General features: G+C 48.8%; 9 protein-coding genes and 1 non-coding gene across 10 annotated transcripts; 4 read left to right on the top strand and 6 right to left on the bottom strand.

The window, feature by feature from the left end:
• The first annotated feature begins 171 nt into the window (after positions 1-171).
• On the top strand, positions 172-2,158 carry GGS25DRAFT_220599 (major facilitator superfamily domain-containing protein). The gene is made up of 7 exons (XM_049256956.1): positions 172-415; positions 476-604; positions 747-927; positions 987-1,293; positions 1,366-1,677; positions 1,767-1,838; positions 1,896-2,158. The coding sequence occupies exons 1-7, from the start codon at positions 278-280 to the stop codon at positions 2,050-2,052; spliced, it is 1,296 nt and encodes a 431-aa protein (XP_049117533.1). The 5' UTR covers positions 172-277; the 3' UTR covers positions 2,053-2,158.
• Positions 2,159-3,134: 976 nt separating this feature from the next.
• On the top strand, positions 3,135-3,479 carry GGS25DRAFT_520360 (uncharacterized protein; the record flags this gene model as incomplete). Its single annotated transcript, XM_049263874.1, has 3 exons — positions 3,135-3,178; positions 3,255-3,319; positions 3,388-3,479. The coding sequence occupies 3 exons, from the start codon at positions 3,135-3,137 to the stop codon at positions 3,477-3,479; spliced, it is 201 nt and encodes a 66-aa protein (XP_049117532.1).
• A 397-nt stretch (positions 3,480-3,876) lies between these two features.
• GGS25DRAFT_530655 (acyltransferase family-domain-containing protein) lies at positions 3,877-5,557 on the bottom strand (the record flags this gene model as incomplete). Its single annotated transcript, XM_049265402.1, has 2 exons — positions 3,877-5,231; positions 5,290-5,557. The coding sequence occupies 2 exons, from the start codon at positions 5,555-5,557 to the stop codon at positions 3,877-3,879; spliced, it is 1,623 nt and encodes a 540-aa protein (XP_049117531.1).
• Positions 5,558-6,477: 920 nt separating this feature from the next.
• On the top strand, positions 6,478-6,570 carry GGS25DRAFT_t52. Its single transcript has one exon. It is a non-coding gene; the product is annotated as a tRNA-Glu (tRNA).
• A 450-nt stretch (positions 6,571-7,020) lies between these two features.
• GGS25DRAFT_220556 (delta-1-pyrroline-5-carboxylate dehydrogenase 1) lies at positions 7,021-9,352 on the bottom strand. The gene is made up of 3 exons (XM_049256954.1): positions 9,036-9,352; positions 8,841-8,948; positions 7,021-8,786 (listed from the first exon to the last, which is right to left on the bottom strand). Exons 1-3 carry the CDS (start codon positions 9,225-9,227, stop codon positions 7,290-7,292), a joined length of 1,797 nt encoding a protein of 598 aa, XP_049117530.1. The 5' UTR covers positions 9,228-9,352; the 3' UTR covers positions 7,021-7,289.
• Positions 9,353-10,000: 648 nt separating this feature from the next.
• GGS25DRAFT_220591 (uncharacterized protein) lies at positions 10,001-12,840 on the bottom strand. Its single transcript, XM_049256955.1, has 3 exons — positions 11,246-12,840; positions 11,118-11,196; positions 10,001-11,063 (listed from the first exon to the last, which is right to left on the bottom strand). Exons 1-3 carry the CDS (start codon positions 12,692-12,694, stop codon positions 10,204-10,206), a joined length of 2,388 nt encoding a protein of 795 aa, XP_049117529.1. The 5' UTR covers positions 12,695-12,840; the 3' UTR covers positions 10,001-10,203.
• A 1,143-nt stretch (positions 12,841-13,983) lies between these two features.
• Positions 13,984-16,475, bottom strand: GGS25DRAFT_485258 (uncharacterized protein). Its single transcript, XM_049260532.1, has 2 exons — positions 14,293-16,475; positions 13,984-14,173 (listed from the first exon to the last, which is right to left on the bottom strand). The coding sequence occupies exon 1, from the start codon at positions 16,278-16,280 to the stop codon at positions 14,514-14,516; it is 1,767 nt and encodes a 588-aa protein (XP_049117528.1). The 5' UTR covers positions 16,281-16,475; the 3' UTR covers positions 13,984-14,173; positions 14,293-14,513.
• A 151-nt stretch (positions 16,476-16,626) lies between these two features.
• Positions 16,627-19,245, bottom strand: GGS25DRAFT_485256 (carboxypeptidase S). Its single transcript, XM_049260531.1, has 4 exons — positions 18,490-19,245; positions 18,002-18,435; positions 17,192-17,947; positions 16,627-17,105 (listed from the first exon to the last, which is right to left on the bottom strand). The coding sequence occupies exons 1-4, from the start codon at positions 18,843-18,845 to the stop codon at positions 16,915-16,917; spliced, it is 1,737 nt and encodes a 578-aa protein (XP_049117527.1). The 5' UTR covers positions 18,846-19,245; the 3' UTR covers positions 16,627-16,914.
• A 147-nt stretch (positions 19,246-19,392) lies between these two features.
• GGS25DRAFT_220424 (uncharacterized protein) lies at positions 19,393-20,917 on the top strand. Its single transcript, XM_049256952.1, has one exon. The coding sequence runs from the start codon at positions 19,682-19,684 to the stop codon at positions 20,342-20,344; it is 663 nt and encodes a 220-aa protein (XP_049117526.1). The 5' UTR covers positions 19,393-19,681; the 3' UTR covers positions 20,345-20,917.
• Positions 20,918-21,248: 331 nt separating this feature from the next.
• Positions 21,249-22,836, bottom strand: GGS25DRAFT_220460 (uncharacterized protein). The gene is made up of 3 exons (XM_049256953.1): positions 22,677-22,836; positions 22,377-22,467; positions 21,249-22,292 (listed from the first exon to the last, which is right to left on the bottom strand). The coding sequence occupies exon 3, from the start codon at positions 22,120-22,122 to the stop codon at positions 21,490-21,492; it is 633 nt and encodes a 210-aa protein (XP_049117525.1). The 5' UTR covers positions 22,123-22,292; positions 22,377-22,467; positions 22,677-22,836; the 3' UTR covers positions 21,249-21,489.
• Between the last annotated feature and the right edge of the window lie 449 nt (positions 22,837-23,285).

The raw sequence follows: 23,285 nt of genomic DNA, 5'->3' as shown, positions 1-23,285 counted from the left end.
GCAAAGAAGACGAGAAGGCCGGGTTTGGAGATGTATCTCCTGACCAGGGGGTGTCAAGTTTCAATTCAGATGCTCCATGGACACGGCAAGAGGAATTACAGGCACGACACAAGTAAGACGGACATGCAATGCGATGGCTTCTTTCTTTTTCTTTAAAAAAAATGTTCAAGAAGAGTGAAGAAGAGAGAAAACCTCTGCTAACATTATATCTTCAAGGGTTGACTCGTCGGTCCTTCCATTACTCTTCCTCGGCTTGCTGGTCTTCCAACTCGACCGTATGAACCTCGCGAGCGCGCTGACGGGTGGCTTTGCAACCGATATCCGGGTCAACCAAGACACCATCAACCTCGGCAACCAGCTCATGTTCCTGGGGATCGTCGTGCTGGAGATTCCGTCGAATATGCTGTTACAGAAGGTGCTTCCATCTTTTATCAATAAAAACTTGTGCTCACGAGCTTGGGCTAACATCGAGTAGATTGGTCCGCGGAAATGGATCTCCGCTCAAGTATTCGTGTTCGGCCTCATCGCGGTCATGCAGGTGTTTATCAAAGATCGAAAGGGGTTTCTGGCCTCTCGCATGTTCCTGGGGCTTGCCGAGGCAGGAGTAGGTCAACTCTCCCCCGTGCTATCTATTCGTTGAGGCTGTTTTCAAGAAAGGAATTTACCTTCACGGCGACCTCATAGAGAGATGCGGTTCACGTTTATGATTGCTGTCGAGGAATACTGATAAGCGAACACCTATATAGTATATTCCGGGTGCAAACTACACCCTTTCAACATGGTACACGAAACGTGAATTATCCAAGAGGGTGGCAATACTGTTCTTCGGCATGTTTGGCGGCAATGCTCTAAGCCCCTTACTCGCATCGGGAATATTGAAGCTGGATGGCAAGCAGGGAATCAAGGGGTGGCAATGGCTCTTTCTACGTGCGTATCCGAATACATAGTCCTTAACACCCGCTTTTCACTTACTGATGCCATTATAGTGGAAGGCCTTTTCACTATGGTAGTCTCCATCATGCTCTTCCTTCTCCTCCCTGGCTCGCCAGACGTACCCAAGCCCCTCGGAAGCAAAGGCTTCATCCGCTTCTCAGAGAGTGAGCAGGAGGTCCTCCAGAAACGGCTCGAGCTCGATGACAAGGAGAGGCGCCCGGGAGCTCAAGGTATGCATATCCCGCTCAGTGTTGTGTGGAAGACCGTTCGCCATTACCGCCGCTGGCCGCACTATGTATCGACGTTTGCGGTCTTCTCCACCTGGAGTCCGCTAACAACCTATACGCCATCCATTATCATGTAGGTCATTTCCCCTTAGATTATCACCGATTATATGATGTGTACGACCAGATAGCGACTTACAATACCCAGGGCCCTAGGATTCGACCGCATTACAGCCAATGCGCTAGCCGCCGTGGGTGCCTCGCTAGCCTGTGTCGTGGTATTCCTCTTCGCGTATTTCAGCGACTGGACGAACAAGCGCGGCCTGTCGGTGATTTCTGCCCACGCATGCTACCTGATCACCCTCATCGTCGCGCGATCCCTTCATCCGCACGTTGGGAAGTGGTCTCGCTGGGGCCTGTGGACGGCTGTTAACAGCTTCGCTGTCGGTTACCACCCAGTGGCCCTCTCTTGGGTGCAGCTGAACTGTCGGGATCCGCGTGAGAAAAGCATCGCTATTGCGTGAGTACCTACCTAACAGTTATGGAATGCCTCCCCGATGAATGTAGAGGACTCCAGTAACCAATCCATACTAACATGCGTCGTGACAGAATGTGGGTAATGTCTGCGATTACCGGCCTCATGGTAGGGACGCAATACTACCGCGGAGATGATACGCCATTGTACGTTCCTTTGTCCCACATTTAGAAGCTGTTAACCTAAACTAACACGATAAAAAGCTATAGTAACGGGCTACGAACGCAGACTATCGCGGTAGGGATTGGAATGGTATTCGCAATCTTGCAGACGACGATTTACATTATACATAACAAGCGGGTTGCACAGGGGAAGCACACTGTTGCTGAAGGCAAAAGGCCAAGGATATATGTACCTTGAGGTGTGGCTTCGCTATTAGAAGATGGAAAGACGGTATAATAATAACATAATAGCCTATTTAATTTATTCAGGGGTTAGTTGAGCGTATGGTGAGGGTGACTTAAAGGGGAATCTCGTGCGTCCCAAGGCTTCACCACTGCAATTATCCCACAAAGCGTGTCTGCCATATTCCTATCTGGCAATATAACAACGTTACCAGGACCATCTTGTGCTATTTGGTTACCCCTATTCGTTTGGGATGATTATGTGGTTCCTCTTATTAGCTTACCTAGTACCTAGTAGGCCGACTATGGCACCCGTGACGTTGTCATAAGGCAAGATACGGCCATGACATGCCTATAAGACTAGCCAAAGCTAATCTACGTTTATGAGAGAAAATAAGAGGTATTACATCATGGATATATCGGTTACGTTTGCTATTTTCACAGCACAACTAAGATTCATTACATTACATTACCAAGTTCTCTTCAACCTCCAGTAGGTAATTGGTAATAGTACCTGACTGCCGAATATCCGGGCTCTTGAGCCTGGACGCGGTAGCGGCCTCTATTTCTACGGACCTGGGAGTTGATATCGCAATATACATGTCAATTCTATGTCAGATTCATGTTCTTTTTAGGCCAAATTAATAAGGGGGGGGATCTACTATACCCGGTTTAAAAAGCTTGACTCAGAACTATCAAATCACCCATCTAATACGCACTTTCTCGGCAAGAGCCAGCTATGCGAGATATCCACTACTACATATGTATGTGTAGATATATGGCATCATAAGCTTGAGATTCTCATCCAGGGCTACATCTAAGGCTATTGGGTAGAGTTTCGGTTATGCTCCCATGTAATAAGATAAGCTTCCGGGAGTATCCTAGACCAAAGTATGGCAGTGTAGTTATAATATACATGATTACAGGAACGCATAGTGAAGTCATATTCACATGCAGACCTACAGAATATATATATGACTCTAGCCGTGCCCTGTCACATTCAATTCCGGATACATTTAACGATACGTGCATCACAACCAATACTTTGTTTACTGAAAACAACTGCAAACGTACATACACCAACAAGTGGCAACCACCATGGATAAATTGAAGAAAGCAAAGAACGCCCTCACCGGCCAGGCGTACGCGTTCCCACCTCCAATACCATCATCCACCCATACATCCAGACCAGCAGACTAACAGCAACAACAACAACAGCTCGGCCAACCAAAACGCCCAACCCGGCAAGAGCAACAGCACCAAGGACACTCTCATCGACTCTGGTATGTCAAAGCCTTCGAATCTTAAGAGACGCACAGCTTGGATAACAAATAACATGGGAGTCGTATAGGAGTTGATCAGGAAGCTCAGAAGAAAGGCATCCCCAGCGGTGCTGACCCGATGATCAACAACGTCGTGAACGACGCAGTCAATAAGTTTTAGGTTGACGATGGAATGGGGTATAATAGGATTATATTTAAGAGATGCTTGTAATCGGATATCCGTCTAGGTAGCACTGAATATATCACCACTCAATGATCCATCTTTCACGGTGCCCCTGAACCCCTGGACCCTACCTTAAGCTCGGACGAACTACGCATTCCATGATAATGGTATAGGTGCTGTAAAAGCACTTTCAAATTTCAAATTATTGCGTATTAACCTTTCGTAAATCGCTGTCAATAATCATACTTTGCTACGTCGTGATTCACTCAACCCTGTTCCCCTACGGGCTAATAATTACCTAGTAGGTTTTGGATAGGGGCATAGCCTCCTACACTTCCACAGGTTCATGATCCCTTTGGAGTTAGATTTAACCTCAGCAACCCCGACTCCTTTATCACCTCCCACCCGTCCTCTTACCCAACCTCCCATACCCCCACGCCGCAAACCCAACCACCTTAACATCCACGAACCGCCACCCCAGATCCGCGACCCAAACCACCATAACCCAGACCACAGCCGCCGCCATAGCCACCCCTACAAGATAGCGAACCTCCGTGTCCGACCCCGTGAGCCCGAGAAATGCCTTCCCCATCCTGAACCCAAAACTGTGCAGCATGGGCAAGTGCACAAGATAGAGCGGGTACGATATGCGCCCGAGGTACTGCGCAAAACGACACGTGAACGCGCGCTGGAGGAACGGGGCGTGGCCGATTGTCCACACGAGCCAGACCGCTGCGATGGCAGGCCAGAAGTGATCGGGCGACCCAGCCGTTCTCCAGCGCTCGGGGATCAGCGCGGCCAGAGCCCGGTACCCAGGCGTGTCCGCCCCGCCCCTGTCTAGCTTTGGCATGCCCAGGACGTAGAGAGCGCCCAAGAAGGAAAGTAAAGAGGCCGCGTGCTGCAACGCACGGCACTCGAGCACACGTCTCCACCACCGAAGCGCTACTGCGACTATGGCCCGTATCCGCCGGGGCCGTTTGCTTCCCGCCCCGTGGCCCTCGGGTAGTACCAACCCCAACCCTAACCCCAACCCCAACCCCCAATCCTCCCCAGTCTCCGCGGTCGCGAACTGCAAATCCGCCACCAGCATTCCCCCGACAAAGAGAAACTCCGCCCAGTGAGCGAAGCATAGACAGTAGATCGCCACGAGCAAGACCAGCGACAAGCGAGCAGCACTGCGGACGCGCGCCAGCGCCAGCAGCAAGCCGAACACGACGAGCGAGCCGCGGAACTCGACCGGCAGCGTCCAGAGGGCGTTGTTGTAGGCCCAGCCTATGGCGCCGCCGGAAAAGGGGTCGCAGAGCCGCGCGGCCGCGGCGGCAAAGTCGAGGGCCTGCTGCCATGGCGTGGCGCAGCGCGGGGGGTTCTGCGTCGGCACCGCGGCGCCGGGCATGCGGGCGCCGTCTCCGTATGCCCCCGCGTACGCCGCGAGGATGCAGGGGAGACACAGCAGCACGGCCGGGAGGAAGAGGCGCGGGTGGCGGCGGAACGTGGACGAGGCGAGGGCGTCGTACGCCTCGGCGCGGCGGTCCTGGCGCAGGAGGCGCAGGGGCTTGTGGCTGAGGGCGTATCCGGATATGACGAAGAACACCATGACGTTGGGCAGGCCTGATATCGCGAGTCGGACGATGGGGAAGCGGATGAGAGGGTCCCGGAAGCTGGTCCACCCGTTGTGGATGGACCAGGGGAACCAGATGAGCGACATGTGGTGCCAGACTACGAAGAAGGCGGCTACGCCCCTGAGGCCATCTATGTGGGGTCTGTTATTGGGAAGGAATCGTTCGGCAAGGGTAATGTGCGTGCTTACCTAGCCAAGCTGTTCGATGGAGGTCTGCAGGTTTCTCGGTAGGGCTGCTGGGGTGAAGAAAGCTGGGCAAAAGCACCACCAGCTTCTTGAGATGTTTCACCCATGAGAGATGCCTATGGGGTATCTCGACCTCGTGAACCTCGACATACTCGTCAAGTTCAGACGAATCTGCTTCGTCGACTTTTTCTGATAAATCGACTTTATTCTTAAGGGGGCGGTATCCGCCATTTCCTAGTCGTTGTTGGACCCAAACTGAAAGTTTCAACATCTCGAAAACAGTGCCAAAGAAGTAGAGCCGAGTTTAGTAGGTGGAGGATGAGTAAGTAGGAAGATATATCTTAGTGACATACAACTATTACCAGGTGCTGACACGATCCACTGCTGGAAACATGAATGGGATATAGGGGAGGGGTGGATTGTCAACTTCAGATACTCACGCCATCTTCCCGTGCGGACTAAAGACGATATACCATAGCCAGACCCGAGACGCATTAGCCCTCCTGAAGATGAAGATATAAGACTCTGGTATCCCATCCAACCTTAGGTACCCATATGGTAGTAACGGTGTACATGCCATGTCGTACTCAGATCGTCATCTCGCCTTACGACACGGGATCTTCACGATCGGTAACATGAACAGGTGCCGGATTGGACACCCGGTACAAGATGTATCTCAACACAGAGCCCGTTTCAAGCCAGGTACACAACGGCAAGATCAGCCGAAATGTCTAGGTTGATAAAGAGGATAGCCCTCGCACCAGGAGGCATTGTGCCCTGTAACCTACCTACGATGTTTGTGTGCTACGTGCCACTTACATGCTGTTGGATCATGTAGAACTTGATAATGGAGTAAATACTCATGATAACTTCAACTCTTTTAGACAGCTGGCATCTTTAAGATGTAGGTAGGTATACTAGGTACTATACTAGGTATACATACTAGGTACTATGTACTATGTATGTCGGCAGGGGAGTTGGTACCTGAGTACCTACAAACATCAACCCAACATTTCCCATTTACATAAGCGTACCTTCCTTCCATACCTAGGTATCCAACCTCTACTTTTTGTTTGGCAGGAGCCTCGCAAACACAACATCTAACACACGCGCCTGCCTGCCTTCCTAAGCACGCCTTATAAGCGGTAATTAACACACAAACCAGCACAAGGAGACACTCTACCTACATTCACCATCATCGTCCAGAGGTTAGGATGCCAGGTTTTCAACAATCAAAGAGATTTGAATCCCCTGGAGACCGGGGTTCGATCCCCCGTGATGGTATCTTTTTTTTTTCTTTGGCTCTTACAGACAGACTGGAAAGTGTCCAAAACTTACCAGACAGTTAATACCAAACTCCCTATCCCTTCATATTTACTTTAACGCTGTTTATAACAGACTCAATCAGCACAATGTACTATTGACCTAGGTAAGTATTTCGTAACTTACCTATTCATCTGTCCTGTTCATAAATCATACCCACAAATAAAGGCTTCTATCATTTCGTTTTACTGCACTGAGGATCACGTGACTCCCCTGAGCTTATACACTCGCCCTCTCATACACCCTACAGACTACCAAATCCAAAACAAAAACGCATCACCTATATCTGCAGTCCGGTACCATAGATAGCAGCCAAAATTGAGCGATCGGACGACGAAAAATAGCATCATCTCATCAACAATAAGGGGTTATCGCATAATGCCATGTCCCCTCCCCTATTACAAATCACTATAATCCATAGCGTAACTTCGTCTCAATCGTAAAGTCTCAATTCATATACCACAATAAATATATACCTAGTGCCTGTATCCGCACATGATCTTCAGTACTTAGCCAAGCACACTTTGCCTCAAATCATATAGGTCAGTCTAATGTTCAACACGAGGCATGTCATCCAGCATGTGTGAAATGCCTGCCTAAACTTTTCCGGTCCGTACAATAAAGTACCTACTTTTCATTCCCCTCCCCCCCATCTCCCATCTCCCATCTTCCCCTCTCCCTTAAATCTCATTACTAGGATACCCCACCTCCTCACTCGCCAAGAACTCCTCCTTGATACTCCTCAGACTAACGAATCTACTAACAATATTGACGCTCCCCGCCTTATCATTTGTCCCGCTGGCCCTCGCGCCGCCAAACGGCTGCTGGCCCACCACGGCGCCGGTGCTCTTGCAGTTGACGTAGAAGTTACCCGCCGCATTACGGAGGGCGTCCTCGGCTTTGCGGATGGCCGTGCGGTCGCTGGCGAAGACGGAGCCCGTGAGCCCGTACTCGCTCGTCTCGTCGACGAGCTTGCACGTGTCGAGGAACGCGCTGTCGCCCGCTGCGTCGTCGTACACGTATACCGTTAGGATCGGGCCGAATAGCTCCGTCGAGAGCAGCTTGTGCGTCGGGGTGAGCGCCTGGTAGACGGTCGGGTGGATGAAGTAGCCCTTGGAGCTGTCGTACTTGCCGCCGGCGAGGAGCTCAAGCTCCGAGTCGTTCTTGGCGCTGTCGATGACGCCCGACAGCTTCTTGAAGCTGGGCTCGTGGATTACGGGGCCGATGAAGGTCTCGGGTTCCCAGGGAGAGCCGACCTTGAGCTTGTTGGTCTCGCTGACGAGACGCTCCTTGAACTCTGGCCAGATGGACTTGGCCACGTACACGCGACTGGTGGCGCTGCACTTCTGGCCCGAGTACTCGAACGCACCGCGGACCGTGTGGACGACGGCGTTTTGAACATCAGCAGATGGGTGCACAATGTGGAAGTTCTTGCCGCCCGTCTCGCCAACAATGCGCGGGTATCCTCGGTATCTACCCTCGGCGATGCCTTGTCCAATCTGTCCAAACAGCTTACGGAACACAGCGGTGCTGCCGGTATAATGCAGCGCGGCGAACTGCTTGTCCGCCAGCACCGTCTTGGTCACCTCTTCGGGGTTACCAGGTACAAACTGAATCACGTTCTCCGGTAGACCCGACTCGAGCAGGATCTTGTGAAGCAGATGGCCTACGGCAACGGCGGAGTCGGATGGCTTCCATACTACGACATTGCCTAGGAGTGCAGGCAATGCCGCTAGGTTACCACCGATGGCAGTGAAGTTAAAGGGGCTGACGGCGTACACGAAACCCTCGAGAGGTCGGTATTCAGTGCGGTTCCATACGCCGGGGGAGTTGTGGGCGGGCTGTTGAGCGTATAGCTCTTCGGCGTACTGAACGCTGAAGCGGAGAAAGTCACACAGCTCGGCGGCGGCGTCAATCTCGGCTTGCCATGCGTTCTTGCCTTGGCCGAGCATGGTTGTAGCCATGATCTCGTATCGATATTTGGTAGAAATCAGATCTGCTGCCTTCAAGAAGACGGCTGCTCTGTCGGCGAAAGGAAGCGCCTCCCATTCTGGCTTCGCTGCCAGCGCAGCGCTGATGGCTTGCTTGACTTCGGAGGGGCCAGCCAGAGAGTAGTTTGCTATCGCAGTAGCATGATCGGCCGGGTTGTACTGCGTGGATTTATGTGCAGTTTTAACCTAACCAATGGGTAAGTGGTTGAGTATTATCGTGAATAATGGAACTATGCATACCTCCTTTCCTCCTATTACTAGCGGGATTTCTACTGTGCCCTTCTGTTGCTGTTTCTTGACTGTAGCAAGGAGGGCTTCTCTTTGCGCCGAGCCCTTTGCATAGTGGTGCTAGATATTTGCCGTTAGTCTCTCGAAATAATATGAAACGCCTGAAATTTTCAGAAAGCACGCAAATAACTAGACAGCTAGACTTACGTTAGGCTCATTGGAGACTTTTGGTATCTTAAAAGAGGCCAACGTTGCCATCCTGGTGTTTGTCGTGCTCAACATCCTCGCATTTCTCGGTGATCGAAGAGCTGGTAGACATCTTGAGCAGACTCTTGAAGATACACTCGAGCCCTGCTGTAACGCCCTCAAGAGGCCGCGGCTATTGTTGGCAGTCGCCATGTTGAATGTAGGTATGTATAGGGATATGAGTTATAAACGTAAGATCCAATCAACAAAGTGATGCCCGAAGAATCTTGGTATGATGAAAAATTGAAATGGTAGGAAGTATGTAAAGTACCTAGACTGGTAGTTAAGGGAATGGGTATCTTGAAGGTTCGAAAAGACGTGACGAGGTATGTTCAACTGAATTGTGACTGGGTAGAAGTACTACAGTGAATTTAGAAAATCTATGCGACTGAAGTTCAAATAAATGAAGCTTCATCGGCGTTCCAAGGCCGATATTTTACTTTGCAATGATGCTATGCCCTCGCTTTGTCGCGGCATAACTCAAATAACCTCTGCGGGGCAAATCGTTCGAGTTCCAATTGAAAGGATACGACCAATGAAACCCTCCGCATTTGCTGTGGAACAGCCGAATTCGGCATCACCTCTTAGGCCGCCCTCCGTCTCCGACTTGCACTTGACTAAGGCCAGTTTATCGGCACGCCGAACGGTTACCATTGTGCCCCTGGGGCCTGGTCCCCTAGGTATGTATCTAATTAACCCATGCACCTGTTCGATTCCTACGTAATAGTCTTGAACTTTGTGGGGGATTTTCAACTAGACACGAAAGCCATCCTAGGTTAGATCATCACATGGGTGGGAAACAAGGGGAAAAAGTAAGCCTTTGCCATTGAAGGGAACACACTGCTCCTGGGTTTATCGCAGCCGAGTATAGTCTAGGTCAGAGTATTACATGTAAAAAGGGGGAATCAACAAATGCAGTGCGTTCATCCTCTTGGGTATTGTTTTTTCTCCTTCCTTTCCATCTAAGCACGCGCAAATCAAATCTCCATATTCTCATCCTCTCGCCAAGGACGACGAAAATTCACGTCCCCACAAGCACGTTCCATCTTTTACATCTTTTATACCACCACCGATTCTAGACACGCGTTCAAGCGCGCTTATTAGGGCATGGTTGACAAACTAGTTGTCGCTAGCGACTAGCCTCCGGTGCTGAGAGTGGTAACGATGGGGCGGTACTTGGGGCAGTACTCATGTTTCCCACAGTGTCTGGTCTACTTCGGTGATGGCGAAGATGATGGGTGTGCGCATTAGTGCTGAACTTCCCGGGTTCATAGTTCAGAGCTGGAATAGTTAGACCGTACGGCTCAGTCTTGCCGTCTTTATCGTGCTGATCGATCTCAACCCGAATACAAACGTCAAGACTGCCGTCATTATTTTGGCCGTGGGTATCAAAATTAGCCGCCCTGTGTTTCGTGCCCGCGCCATATTCACCTTTAGACAGGAATGAGTGGCCGTCCTTGCCATCAAACTGCGTCTCTGCTGGATTAGCATCTGGGTCTGCATGCCCATTAGAAGGGATATAGTTGTTTGGCGAGTTCTCTGTAAGAATGGCATAATTTCGACTCGGCATAGTGACATTGTTCGATGCTCGCGTTTTGCTAGTGTTGCCGGGATCCTTATCGAATAGAGCCATCAGGGTCTCATCCGTATCGGCGTCAAGATGATGTATCTTGTTGCGGCTCGCCAAGAGATTGGCAATTGCCGCTGGTGGTGGTTTGTTGACGATTGCAGAAGAGACCACGTTAACTATGTAACGATGGTCCTCCTCAACGGGAATATGCAGATTCGGGTTGGAGTAGAAGCGCCCTAAAGCTGCCAAATGGACATCGCCTCCAAGAATGGTTAGCCGAACTGAGAATTCCGAGCAGACGGTTTGAAGACGTTGAATTAGAGCATTTCGCTCCTTCTTGTGGGTTCTAGCTGTGTAATGATCGTCCAAATCATCGAGAAGATCTACACTGCCGTCGAAGTGGTTGAAAACACCACCGCCTATCATATCATTAATAAATCATAATATCCACATTTCTCAAATGTATTACTTACCAAATCCGAATCTTCGGTTCAAAAATTTGACGGGTGCAATCAGCGGGCTGCTGAAAACGTTCTCCAACCAGGTGAGACGCTAATACTGTTAATTGACTGTCATAGTCCAAGGAATTGGGGCACTTTACCGGATAGGCAATTGGAATACCCAATAACAAGATCAAGTGTCGGAAGGGTTGGCCAGCAGCAGCCGCAGCTCCTAGCTCATCTTTCACGCGATTAAAGATGAGATCATAGGTCTCTGGGTAGTTGACTTGATGTCTAGTACGCTCAGTACGCGCATCGATGCCCATAAAGGCAATTCGAGCGCCAAGTTTGCTAAACATGTTCATCGAGTGCTGGGTCACGTATGGACCAGGCTTGCTACCGATGATATAAGATGAATCATAGGTTTGTTGTCGAACAAAAGTGTCGACCAGTTGCTTCGGGTCCTCTGTAGTACCAGGCGCCGACGCCTCAGGGGCATCTGACGTATATGTCGAAGCAGGTGGTGCTAGGTGGTGTTGGAATAACATATAATACTTGTGCGCAGTGCCGCCAATGCCTCGGAAAACATCACACTTCATGAAATCGTTGATATATGATCCAAAGCCATCAATAATATCGTGGTCATCCCATATGTTCAGTTGTGGAATTTGCCCATTCGCGGATGCGAAGGGCTCCATCGAGTACCACCGAATGTAGTTGTTCAGGTAGTAGTCGTCACAAGCTGCTCGTAGACTTTCAGGGAAGGGGAAGTCGCGCCGCTTCTTCGGATTCCCAATATCCGTCCATTCACGCAGAGGCCCGCTTACTCGGATGCCATCATTGTAGATTTGATCTCCACCCCCTATCATAACGTGGAATGGTGCTTGAGCATGATTTCTCATAACGTCATTCCATAATGCTAGTCCACTCCACGCCTCTTCGTCTGTACCAACGCTGAAACCATTGCATGAATGGAACATGATTCGCATCGACTCATTGATAGCAGGAGCGAAGAAGTAGTTCATCTTGTGTTGAGTGGGGCTCTTATAACGCACATCGGCAATGGAGTAGGCCCATTTCGTTTCAGTATCGGCGATATCACAGGCTAAGGGGAATTGCCAAAACGTGTTTCTCGGATCCGAATAGAGGCAAATACCCTCAATGTTGGTGCCATGGCCGTTACCCGTACCACTAGTTTCTGCGCGCTCGAGCTTCAACACCGGGTGAAAGTTCTGTGTCTTGCCACCGCCCTTGGTGACTAGCAAAACACTGCCATACCAAGTCCTGCCATCCATGCGTCGATAATTCAGCAGAGGACCACATACAACTTCTTTCCCATCATCAGCTAGTCCGTCGTGTACGCCATCAGTGTTACCAACAACAATTGGCTGGTAGCTTCCTGCCTCATTGGGGTCATGTTCGCCCTCGACACGCGTGGAGTTTAAGTAGTGAGATAGGTCTTGGGTCTCCGAGATTGAACTATGAGGGTCTCGGGCAACGGCAGCGCGCGCATAGGCAGATGATTCTTGATGCCTCCATCTATTGGCCGAAGCGTAAGGGTTTCGTGGGTCGTCGTCAGGGTGGGCGTGGTGGTTTTCGTTGGCAGCCATGATGCTTTACGTTTCTGCAGTGCCTTTCACTTTTAAGTTTGACTTTACTAGGTTAGGTCCAGGGTTTTTTTTTTCAAGTTGTCTATATTCGAAGAAGGAAAAGTAGGCTCGGAAATATAATTCGCAAGTCGGTGTGACTAGTGGTGCTGGTGTTGGTGCTGGCAAAGTGGGTAGGTTGATGTTCAGGACTAGGAATCACGAACCTGATCTGTCGAGCTCGACACACACAGCTCGAGGAATTTGGAGCGTGACGTGACAAATTGCTGTTGTTCAAACTAAAGCCTACTGTAGGATGTTTCACGATAAGAAGATGATTGAAAAAATTCCAATTCCAATTACGGTTACATGCACCATAAAAGCTTGGAATAAAGAGGCGTTGTGTTGTTCAGACGACGCAACAAGTTTCGAGGGATCAGGGTATATCGTTCTAATATGTACTAAACAAGGCTCCGACGTACGCCAAGAAGGGGAACCCTCGACATAAAATCGTACGAACAGAAGTGGGAAAAAAATAAAAGGGACCAATTCAGGAATCAATATATGGTAATTAACAATTACCTATACCCAAATTCCACCCTTTGCGAACCAAAGAAAACTAGGGATTGTAATAAAACGTAACCTGATGAGCCACAAGTTGGCCAAGGACAAAAAAAAAGGGTGAGATTTGGTAGATGGCAGATGATAGATTGTGAGACAAAAACCAATGTGCCGATTCCGAACAAATAAAAGAAAAAATCATGCTAGTTAACTACTGTACATAGAATTTTGTATTGTACATAACCTAGGAATCTTAATCTCACGATCAGCAGTTTCCCGTTATAGCAATGACGATCCTTCCTTGCCGACCTACCCAGGGTAAGCCGGCCAGTCTTCGAATAAGCTACAACAAGCTACAGCTAGCCTGGCCTTTAAGCATGCAGCTGCCCTAGCGCCGCAGTGTTTCATTGGATCATAGTGGGGCGCGGGACTGTTATACATTGATGACGACTGGTCCAAATATGCCCCGATCGACTAAAATGAGTGGTCAATGCTCTCCATCCCGCCAGCTCATCCTAATTTGACGCTAACATTAAATGTGTCGAGTACTATGCAGTACCTACCCTTTTTAGTATGGGCTTGATATGCTTCATTGCTGACCGCCCAGCCGCCCTGGCAGCTGCCTGGTATGCACAGGGAATGTCGATGCAGGGTACTAATGTACGGCGTAGTACTACCTAGGTACTATCTAACAGGGGAACATTCGAACATTGAAGCCTCCAGTCTCTGTTAAACTTCCAGCTCACCAATGAATCGTAGACACTAATTATATATATCGTTATTGTTAGGCCTCTACACTAACAACACACCATCAAGAGCCAACCCAACTTACCCAACTTACCCAACTAGGAAGACCAAAAGAATACACAATGCGCATTCGTGTATTTTAAGATCAAGTTTCCAAGGTTCTCTGTTGGCCTAAAATGGCTTGCATAACATACTGTACGCAAGTTAATTCCCTAATTAGACCTGTTACTCCAAGAAATGACGTAAGTGCCACCGAGTTGGGACAGCTGCTTCGCGAGTCAAGATACTAAGAGGTATAGGTACTTAATGTATAGGTTTCATGTAGGTTATTAGAACATTGGATCTTTCGGTATTAAGTCTTCATTGTATGTATTGGTCTTCATATTTATGTGTGTTTGTCTTTTGTGCCTATTAGGTACACAAGTTTACTCTATACTATCTAGTATACAGGGTGAATGGAGAGTTACCAAGTATCCAACGAGCAAACATCTTCCTTCATAGATACTTCCAGGTTAGCTCAATACCCAGCAGCTGGTTACAGTGCCTTTTCAGCATCCTTGACTTGTATAGTCTTCTCCAGCACTCCCATGGTTTTCAGTTTTTCGGCCCTTACCCTCGCCTTCTCATCCATGTGCCTCTTAACGAGATCCGCCCCGATCACGCCAGCCACCAAGCCTCCCAAATGTGACGGTATGTCGACACTACGCGCCCTCTTCGAGAAAAGTGGGAAGATATGTAGGCCCAACATCAGGCCGATGAACGCTAAGCCTTGCGGTCCCGACAATGGGTCTGGCGGGTATCCGAACAATTTGAACTCGTCGTACTTATGCAACCAGAAGAACGCAGCAGCGACGCCGTAGATTGCGCCCGACGCACCGAGTGTTGTACAATCCAACGCTTTAGTAAAAACCAGATATGACAGACTAGTCATGAAGCCCAGCACTCCCGATGAAAAGTAGATCGCCAGGAAATTTCCTCTGCCAATGTCGTCGTGGAGCCGAGTACCGAAGAACCAAAACCCCACCATGTTCATAATGGCATGGCTAAACTTCTGGTGCGAAAATATGGCTCCAACCAACTGAAAGGGCCGCGGCGTCGCAGCTACCACGATGAAATACCGGTTAAGGAATTTCCAGAGCATTGGGACTTTCCACAAAAAGTAAACGGACAAGTTGAGTCCGATCAGAGTGAGACAAGTCGCGGCAGCTGGAGGTATATCCGGCCATGCTCTCTGGGATAGCCTTGGGGGCGTATACATAACAGCAAAGATGGCGCATCCGGCGAGAACCAAGACGGTCATGGCCACGGAAGGTAGTAGTCGCTCCCAAGGCTTCAATGGGGGCGGTTCTTTGAGATCGGAAGTCGCGTGGGCAGCCCATTTCTGCATGAAAGGGCTTAACTCCCTAGGCTTATTCACTTGCGTCTGTAGGGTTCCAATATTGTTCTTGGCATCTTCCTCCTCGCGCTTCAACCGCTCTTCCTCTGCCTTTTTCTCCTCAGCTTCGCGCCGTGCGGTATTGCGCGCTCGGATTTTGTCAAATAGACTTTCTCCGTACGGGGAGTCAGACTTGGGCTTTTTCGGAAGCTGGCCGATGGGTACATTCACCTTTTCTACCACGGCGGGGGGTTGTGCTGGTGACTGTGGCGCTGGCCGTTCCGGACTACTCTCTTCGACTGGTTGATCGATGGCTTCCTTTTCTCGTTCTTGTTGCTCTTGTTGCTCCTGCTCCTCGAGATACCTGAGCTCATCCTCGGCCCGTAGGCCAGCATTAACGATCTCGTCTACGGGAATATTGGCACGCAGATATTCCAGGGCTTTTGCTCGGTCGGCATCACTGAACGCATCGGTGTTGACTGAAAGATTCGGGTCATCCAGAGTTCCTGCTACCCGACGACCATGTATTATCCTTAGCAGTCTGTTTCCTCGCTCGGCCTCAAGGTGCGGGCCAAATATCACATTGATTTCCCTTTGGTTCAGATCTTCTCTTCGAAAGGGCAGCCCGGTATCATCTTGGTAAGATTCAGGTAGGTTCACGTAATTTGTGATTGCGCGGAACCGAAATAGTGTTCGAACTTGTATCCTAGGTAAGTGGCTTTCGGTGCGATGCTTTGGCTGAATCCTAGAAGGGCTGTAAGCGCCTAGGCCCCCGTTACTATATTGGAGGCATGGTGGTATGGGAGAATGTCTTGTGGAAAAGGAGCGAGCAGCTGAAGATATCAACGAATTTCCGGACTTGCCCGCGATCGCCCGCAAGCCAAGGCGTAAACTTGACGGCGGGGAGAGTGAGGGGAGAATAGGCATGGTACATCAGTCATAACATCATGCCCACTATGTTTTATTTGAATCGTCTAAGATTCAAATAGCATGGAAATGGAAACAGGCTTGTTAAAGAGACAGATGATTATGTAGATATGAAGATATGTAGATAGGTGACATGGGCAAATTATTTATCGCATGTACAACTTCGAACTTTAATCAAAGATAGTTCAAAGTTCAATCTATTTTGTGTAGGTGGTGAGTAGTGGCAATATACCTACCTAAGGTACTAGGTAGGTTAAGTGCATGTCGTGATGCGACGCTACGTGTTAGTAATACAACCTCGTTATTCGTTCCTGTCACTAATACATAGTAATATACCTCGGCTAGGTAGTTCGAAGCGTTGTAGGAATTCTCATGTAAAAAAAAAGTGTATAAAATAACTTTTAGTCGTAAAGTTTCATCCTCAAGTGATAACCTCGAAATCCACCACTACCTAACGAGCCTTATATCAACAGCCAAGGCACTCAGATACCATACTACCTTCTCTAAGGCAAATGGCTGACTACTAGGTATACGGCCCAAGTTTCTCATATAAACTTCCATTCCCATGCTACATCCAAGTCCAATACCGGACCAGACAACCCCTTACAAAAGTATCTTACCATACACAAACTACCTACAACTCTTCAACGCCTTGCTGTTCCTCGACGGTTGCTACAGGCGAAGCATCAAAATTCCGAATCAAATCGTAATAAAACCGCAGGGCTTCCATGTGCGCATACATATCAATCCGTTCATTGACAGTATGGGCATCAAAAGTGTGTCCTTGGCGCGTAGGTGTCCATCGATAGATATGGCTAGTCAAGTCTAAAGGGGTTAAATGTTAGCATAAATTGACGACTTTGACCAACATAATGGCCAACATAATGGCCAAATAGGTAGGCATCACTTACTCAAGTAATGGCGAGTGTCTGTGTTACCCGTCATCAATTCTCCCACCGGGATGACTTTCCCACCGTCGAAGGCAAAACTATGTTGAATGGTCCCGGAAAACACGTCCCAGACCGGTCCGGATGCAGGTGAGATTGGAGCAACCTTGGTAGTTTGGGAAGACGTGAGCACAAGCGAGCCGTTATATTCCACCTCATACATCGCGTCCACGTCACCATCAAGACTTTCATCTAGCTCAATTTCGGGGTTATTGTTTTCTCCTTTGAACGCGCTGACACTCAGCCCGAATTTCTTCACGATGGGCTTGATTTGCTTAAGGATGTTTGCCTTGACAGCCGGTATCGAATCCTGGGGCGCAATACGATGGTTGACGCCAATCTTGATGTACTCGGGCATGGCGTTGATCTTCACACCGCCAAAAAAGTAGTCAACGGCCTGAGAAGTTTGTATCCGATATTGTGTAGGTCGATCGAGCGTTGCTAACTCCTCGGTCAAAGTCTCCAAGTCTCCCTTGTTTATTAACTTGGTGATATTTGGTGCCGCATCGGGTGAGTATCTTGCCTGACAGACGAAGTGATTATAAATTGGCGAGCCCTTGATGAGCTTAGGTTTCCACGGGTTAGACTCTAGCTGGTTAACAAACTCGGCCATTATGCCGATACCTGTGTGGGGGAATGGGGCCGATGAGTGGCCTCCATTGACAGAAAGCTCCAACCAGATATCGACATGACCCTTCTCCATAACCGCAGGGAGGGCGTCTATAACAAACAGTTAGTATGGGAATTCGGGTAGCTATATAGCATATTACGCACATAGTGTATCATTTCCAAGTGACTCCAGCCCCATCCCTCCTTCGTCGAGAAGCAAGGCCATCGAGTCTGGGCCATACAGTTCTTCGAGGTATTTGCCAATTTCACCGGCTCCTCGGCGACCGGAGCATTCCTCGTCAAATCCAAGGGCGAGAATTATTGTTCGTTTCGGTATCCAAGATTCATGCGATAACAATGTCTCCAAGGCGGACATGAGGGCTGACAGACTGTTCTTATCGTCTGATGCACCTCTGCTCCATAGCCATTGTCCATCGAAATGGGCAGAGAATGGAGGGTATTTCCAGGTTGATACATCAGCCACAGGAACGACATCTTGATGAGCAGTGAGCATGAGTGGCTTTAGCTTGGTGTCCGTCCCCTTGATTGTGTATACTAAACCAAACGTATTCACGGTTTCCCGAGTCATTCGAAGGTGTCTATGAAACGAGATCAATTTAAGGGGTCAGTGGATGGAAGTGGATAAATCTTACAGATTTGGGTACAAGGTCGCAAAGGCTTTCTGTAAATCATAAAAGATTTCCCATCGAGGGTCCTCGCCGGGTTCTCCCTCGTCATCATATGATACAGTAGGGATCTTTACAATGGTACCATGTCTCTTCACCTGGAGCAGTAGAGCTTCGTCACCGGAGAAGATATCCTTAGAAGCGGGTAGTCCGTCTTTCGAAGGGTCTAAAGCTGACGGGATATCACAATTGAAGTGTTCCGCTGATACATCTTGGAGTATCGTTTGAGCTCCATTTTGAGAAATAGATCGAGCTTGAGTAGCCGTAGACCAGGCGGCGGCTACGAGAGCCAAGTTGGGTACGATCATGATACCCAAGATCATATAGTTAGGTGAGTATATATGACACAATCGATAGTCAATAACTCTGATCAGGAGTAAAAGCAGAAAGCAATTTGAAAAGGACTTATTTTTCTTATTTACTTCACTTCATTTCACCTCACTTAAAACAAGCTACTTCAAGCTACTTCAAGCTCCGATGGCAACGAATCGCTACGATAAGTGCTTGTACCGGGAGGAGTAATGTATCCGGAAGGAGATAAGGGGGTATTGTACGTAATACAGAATAGGCTCGATGCCGAGCTACAGGGCCCTTATCGCATCATTTTCACGTAGCTTTGGACAAACAGCCGAACCTTGAAAGTTGCAATTGTTCCAATATGGGCAAGGTGATGGGCAAAGTGGAGAGAGGGAAAGATAGGACGTTCGTCAGGATGATCCGTTTTGGGAAACATTGAGCATTAATGCTTTAAGCTTTCAAGGTTCCTCTTCCGAATATCGGTTTAAGCAGGGTTTGCCCCGCGTGCCCCGCATCGAAAGCTTGAATAAGGAACAAAGATATCAAAGTGGCCCAAGCTTCTTTGAAAATCCCCATAAAAGAATAATTCGTAATAGTTAACTATGGATAACTAGTACCTTGACAGTCTTATCGATAAGCATCTTCAACCCCACCAAAGTACCTAGTACAATATTTCCATCCAGGCAACTTTCACCATTACAAATAATACGACAAGCACTGCAGCTGCAGCAAGCAAGCAAGCAAGCAAACAGCATCCAACCCAAATATAACCTCTGACACCAACAACATAAAACTTAGGCGCCCTCATCAACACCCCCTTACAACCCCTTCACACACACACACACACCCACACCCACCCACCATGTCCTCAGAATCGCAGCCCATAAACCCCGCGCGCTTCGCCTCAGCCCTCCGCGACCTGCCCGCCACCACCCTCGCGCTCAAGATCGCCGAGCTGCGCAACTCCATCGCGCACCTCGACTACTCCAACGCCGAGCTAAAGCCGTTCGCGGAGGGCCGAGCCTCCGCCCTTCCTAATCCCAGCGGCACTAGTGGTGCGGTGGAGCCAGACCAGGACTGCATCGACGCGATCGCCGAGAACGAGGCCGTGATCGCGCGCATGCAGCAGCGCATCGAGCTCATCCGCGCCGAGGTCGAGACGAACCGCGGCTTGGTCTGGAGCGAGTTTATGGGGAAGACGGGAGAGGAGGAGGAGGAGGTGGTGGTGGTGGGGGACGAGCAGGATGAGGCGGCGAGGGTGTTGGCGGAGATGGCGCTGCGGGAGCGGGGTACTAATGGCACTAATGGTACTACCGCGGGGAGCTCGGTGAATGGGGTGAATGGCCATAGCAGTGGTAGTGGGCAGCAGCAGCAGCATCCGGCGTGGCAAGACGGGACGTTCCAGACCGGGACGATCAACGGAGCCGGAGGTTTGTCGGACGAGGAGCTGTTGAGGCAGTTGCTGGGCCGGATGCCGCCCGAGAACGATGATACTGATGATCCGGAGGGCGGCATGCATCTATGACCTACCTACCTACCTATCTACCTGGCCTTGACAAGGAGAGGGGAGCACCGATACAAGCTTAATTTATTTGATGCTATAATGATGGCGAGATGTTTAGGGGGGGAGAAGTGCGCGTGAACGAACTTCATTTTGCGCTCAAAAAAAACAAGCAGGCAAGCGGCAACGGCGTTACGGGAAAAGGGACATGTTTACTATCTAGGTATGTAAGGAAAAGCCCACGGGTGGGATTGCAAAATCGGCAGGAGCTGTATTGTATTTTTGCGGAATTATTCTAAATGAACGAATGGCACGGTCATAGAAAGATATCATACTTTAAGAGTTGCTATGCACGACGCAAGCCTTTGGAGACATAATCTAGTGGCTTTGAGAAGACAGCTGGCTGAGGACACGTTTTGTGTGATATTCAAGTACGAGGTTGCGTAATAATCATGATTATTCACAGGTCATATCAATTTTACCTACCTATCTACGGAGGCACCTACTTTATCACTTATGAACAGCGTTCGGAATAGCGACATGAAATACTTCCACATGGTAGACCACACCAAGCCTAGGACTACACTTCAGGTTTACAACAAGACAACAGATGCGAGAACCAACATTATACTGCAAGAAGTTTCGTACATTCAAGTATACCCAGTAGGTACCTATCTGGGCATATAGTTGAAGTCCTAACCTCTGCTACCCTACTTATGTAGCTACCTATATAGTATTCCTACATATAGGTATCGAGCTATGTATGTTGACCTGTACTTCGTATGCACTTTTACCAACGCATCCATAACACCTTAACCGCAACACCTCGCCAAATCATAGAATAACTTCATGAATGAAGAAGGGGGTAAAAATAAATAAAAGTCAATTGTATACACATATAGAGAATCGAATCGCAATCCATGACCTTCAATAATAAGTTGAAAGCCTTAAAAAAATAAAATAAGAGGGACTTTTCCCCCATCTCCTTTCCTTAGCAGATGCAGATGAACCAGATGAGCTTTTTTTGATTGAATTGCAAATGCATCGCCGATAAACGCCAGTACGATACGAAGTCGTGACTCAAATGCTCTCCCTGTCATGCAGCCCACGTGATAGATAGATAGTTTAGCCTAAAGACCTCCTCTGCTTTGTCAACCAGCAGTTACAATTTACAGGTTGAAAGCCTTCTTAGCAGCGGTCCAGTATCCGAGTCTCTTCGGGTTGACATCTTGGATACCGACACAGGCCATGTAAGCGAGGAAGCTCTCGTCGCTGGCGCTCTTGAGGCCCTCCACGACATCAGGTTTGCATTGGGTGGTCAGATACCAGGGGCCGCTGCCGAAGTTGTATTTGTCATCGATGACAAGATGGAGAATCTCGTTCTTCTTGTCGTCGGTCGCAGTGGCCTCGGTAACACCCGCAACGTGACCTTTAAGTTCCTCGATGGACTGCGCGTATTTGAGATTGGAGGGGAACTGTTGCATGTTCGAGGTGCCTTGGCCCGGGTTCTTGGATAGATTGATCTTGTTCTGGTACTCGAGGGATTCGTAGGCTGTAAGGGCGAGTACAGCAGCGATTTGGCCTGCGCTTGAGAGGCCATACTGGTTCATGGCTTGAGCGAGGAGAGGTCCAGCCTGCTCTGCAGTGCGGCATTCATCCGTATTAGCGCAGGATGCAGACAGGGGCGCGATCTCGGCGACGATCTGTGCTGACGTCTTGACATCGTCTCGGGCCTGGAGGGGAGCGGCCAAGGCTTGGCCAGCTAGAAGGAGGCTAGCGCCGGTAGCTGCGTAGAACCTCATATTTACTTGTTGATGATGAAGAGAGAGACTAGCTCTAAGAGTTTTTGTTTCGTTTGGTTGATGGTGCAAAAAGCGATAAATTGTAAATGTGATCAGAAAATAGTAACTGATCAACGAGTCTTTTTCACTCTTTTTCACTTCGTGAAAAATGATTGTTGGGCTTCAGGCAGCTATTTAAATTGAGGCTAAGTCAATTTGTATGTGTTGTTCAGCTGTCGTCGGTTTATTGGCTTCGCCCTGTAAATGGATAATACCTTTGTGCTTATTTGTGAAAATAGAATGCAGAGAAAGAACCGCCAAGGGTTTGATATTTAAAGAAAGTAATTGTTCTGGAGAAAAGGATGGCTAAGTTTCCACAAGGGAATTAGTAGCAAAGAAAGAAAGAGAGTGAATGGTTGTTGTTGCACGTCACGAATCAAAAAAAGGAGGGAAAAGGTCAGGATAAGGGAATGGAATCTATGAATGGCTGGGCGGGGACAAGTCCAAGATATATCACGGAAGAACAAGCATTGGGGAACAAAGGAACATTGAATATTGTAGATCTCATCACGTACTGTGTGCTTACTGGCTCTCTTTTTTCTTCCTTTTTCATACATATGTTCATACATATGTAGGCAGTTCCCTTAATTATGTTGGTACCTTAGGTAGGTAGTGAATACATGACGGTCAAAGAACCTGCCCGTTCAAGCACATCATGTACCCCTGAATTCCGAACAATTCGTTGTGGAGGACCGCTTTGAACCTATCATGCCAATCATGCCGTCTGATGTTGACTGGGTAGTGCATACGGAGAGGCTAGAGCGACAGAGCAGCAGTGATGTGCGGCTGTGACAGGGTACATATGTAGACTCAGGGGCGAAAGAGGGAACCAATTACTAGTTGAGAAGTTCTTACGAACTTGTGGTCTAAAACAAACGGGCTGAATTGGTGCAATGTTTCAAAGCCGACGACTCAAACCGATTGGCTACAAGCAGCTGCTGTACGACCAAATATGGAAGCCTGGTCGGTGACCAAGATTGTTGGAAGTAGGAAGTGACTGTAGAAGTAGTAGAAGTCACAGATATCACAAATGCAACGTTAAAATGTCCTCAAAGTGAGTACCAACAAATATCTGGAATGGCTTCAATGTTGTGATCTATCTAGATACCCAGGCACCTTCGAAT

The sequence above is a fragment of the Hypoxylon fragiforme genome (assembly GCF_022984875.1).
Source record: "Hypoxylon fragiforme strain CBS 206.31 chromosome Unknown GGS25scaffold_4, whole genome shotgun sequence".
Taxonomy (NCBI): domain Eukaryota; kingdom Fungi; phylum Ascomycota; class Sordariomycetes; order Xylariales; family Hypoxylaceae; genus Hypoxylon; species Hypoxylon fragiforme.
The sequence above is the reverse complement of the archived record's forward strand: the minus strand, read 5'-3'. Positions and strand labels throughout refer to the sequence as shown.

What these genes read in the sequence shown, in the direction of transcription:
- GGS25DRAFT_220599 (XM_049256956.1), top strand. Translation starts at nt 278, where the DNA reads ATGAACCTCGCGAGCGCGCTGACGGGTGGCTTTGCAACCGATATCCGG. An exon ending in CGAATATGCTGTTACAGAAG is followed by an intron (nt 416 to 475) that starts GTGCTTCCATCT and finishes AACATCGAGTAG; the next exon opens with ATTGGTCCGCGGAAATGGAT. An exon ending in TGGGGCTTGCCGAGGCAGGA is followed by an intron (nt 605 to 746) that starts GTAGGTCAACTC and finishes ACACCTATATAG; the next exon opens with TATATTCCGGGTGCAAACTA.
- GGS25DRAFT_220556 (XM_049256954.1), bottom strand. Translation starts at nt 9,227, where the DNA reads ATGGCGACTGCCAACAATAGCCGCGGCCTCTTGAGGGCGTTACAGCAG. An exon ending in AAGTCTCCAATGAGCCTAAC is followed by an intron (nt 8,949 to 9,035) that starts GTAAGTCTAGCT and finishes GCAAATATCTAG; the next exon opens with CACCACTATGCAAAGGGCTC. An exon ending in TAGTAATAGGAGGAAAGGAG is followed by an intron (nt 8,787 to 8,840) that starts GTATGCATAGTT and finishes CCCATTGGTTAG; the next exon opens with GTTAAAACTGCACATAAATC.
- GGS25DRAFT_220591 (XM_049256955.1), bottom strand. Translation starts at nt 12,694, where the DNA reads ATGGCTGCCAACGAAAACCACCACGCCCACCCTGACGACGACCCACGA. An exon ending in GTATTCCAATTGCCTATCCG is followed by an intron (nt 11,197 to 11,245) that starts GTAAAGTGCCCC and finishes TAACAGTATTAG; the next exon opens with CGTCTCACCTGGTTGGAGAA. An exon ending in GAACCGAAGATTCGGATTTG is followed by an intron (nt 11,064 to 11,117) that starts GTAAGTAATACA and finishes ATGATATGATAG; the next exon opens with GCGGTGGTGTTTTCAACCAC.
- GGS25DRAFT_485258 (XM_049260532.1), bottom strand. Translation starts at nt 16,280, where the DNA reads ATGCCTATTCTCCCCTCACTCTCCCCGCCGTCAAGTTTACGCCTTGGC.
- GGS25DRAFT_485256 (XM_049260531.1), bottom strand. Translation starts at nt 18,845, where the DNA reads ATGATCTTGGGTATCATGATCGTACCCAACTTGGCTCTCGTAGCCGCC. An exon ending in GCGACCTTGTACCCAAATCT is followed by an intron (nt 18,436 to 18,489) that starts GTAAGATTTATC and finishes CTCGTTTCATAG; the next exon opens with ACACCTTCGAATGACTCGGG. An exon ending in ACTTGGAAATGATACACTAT is followed by an intron (nt 17,948 to 18,001) that starts GTGCGTAATATG and finishes TGTTTGTTATAG; the next exon opens with ACGCCCTCCCTGCGGTTATG.
- GGS25DRAFT_220424 (XM_049256952.1), top strand. Translation starts at nt 19,682, where the DNA reads ATGTCCTCAGAATCGCAGCCCATAAACCCCGCGCGCTTCGCCTCAGCC.
- GGS25DRAFT_220460 (XM_049256953.1), bottom strand. Translation starts at nt 22,122, where the DNA reads ATGAGGTTCTACGCAGCTACCGGCGCTAGCCTCCTTCTAGCTGGCCAA.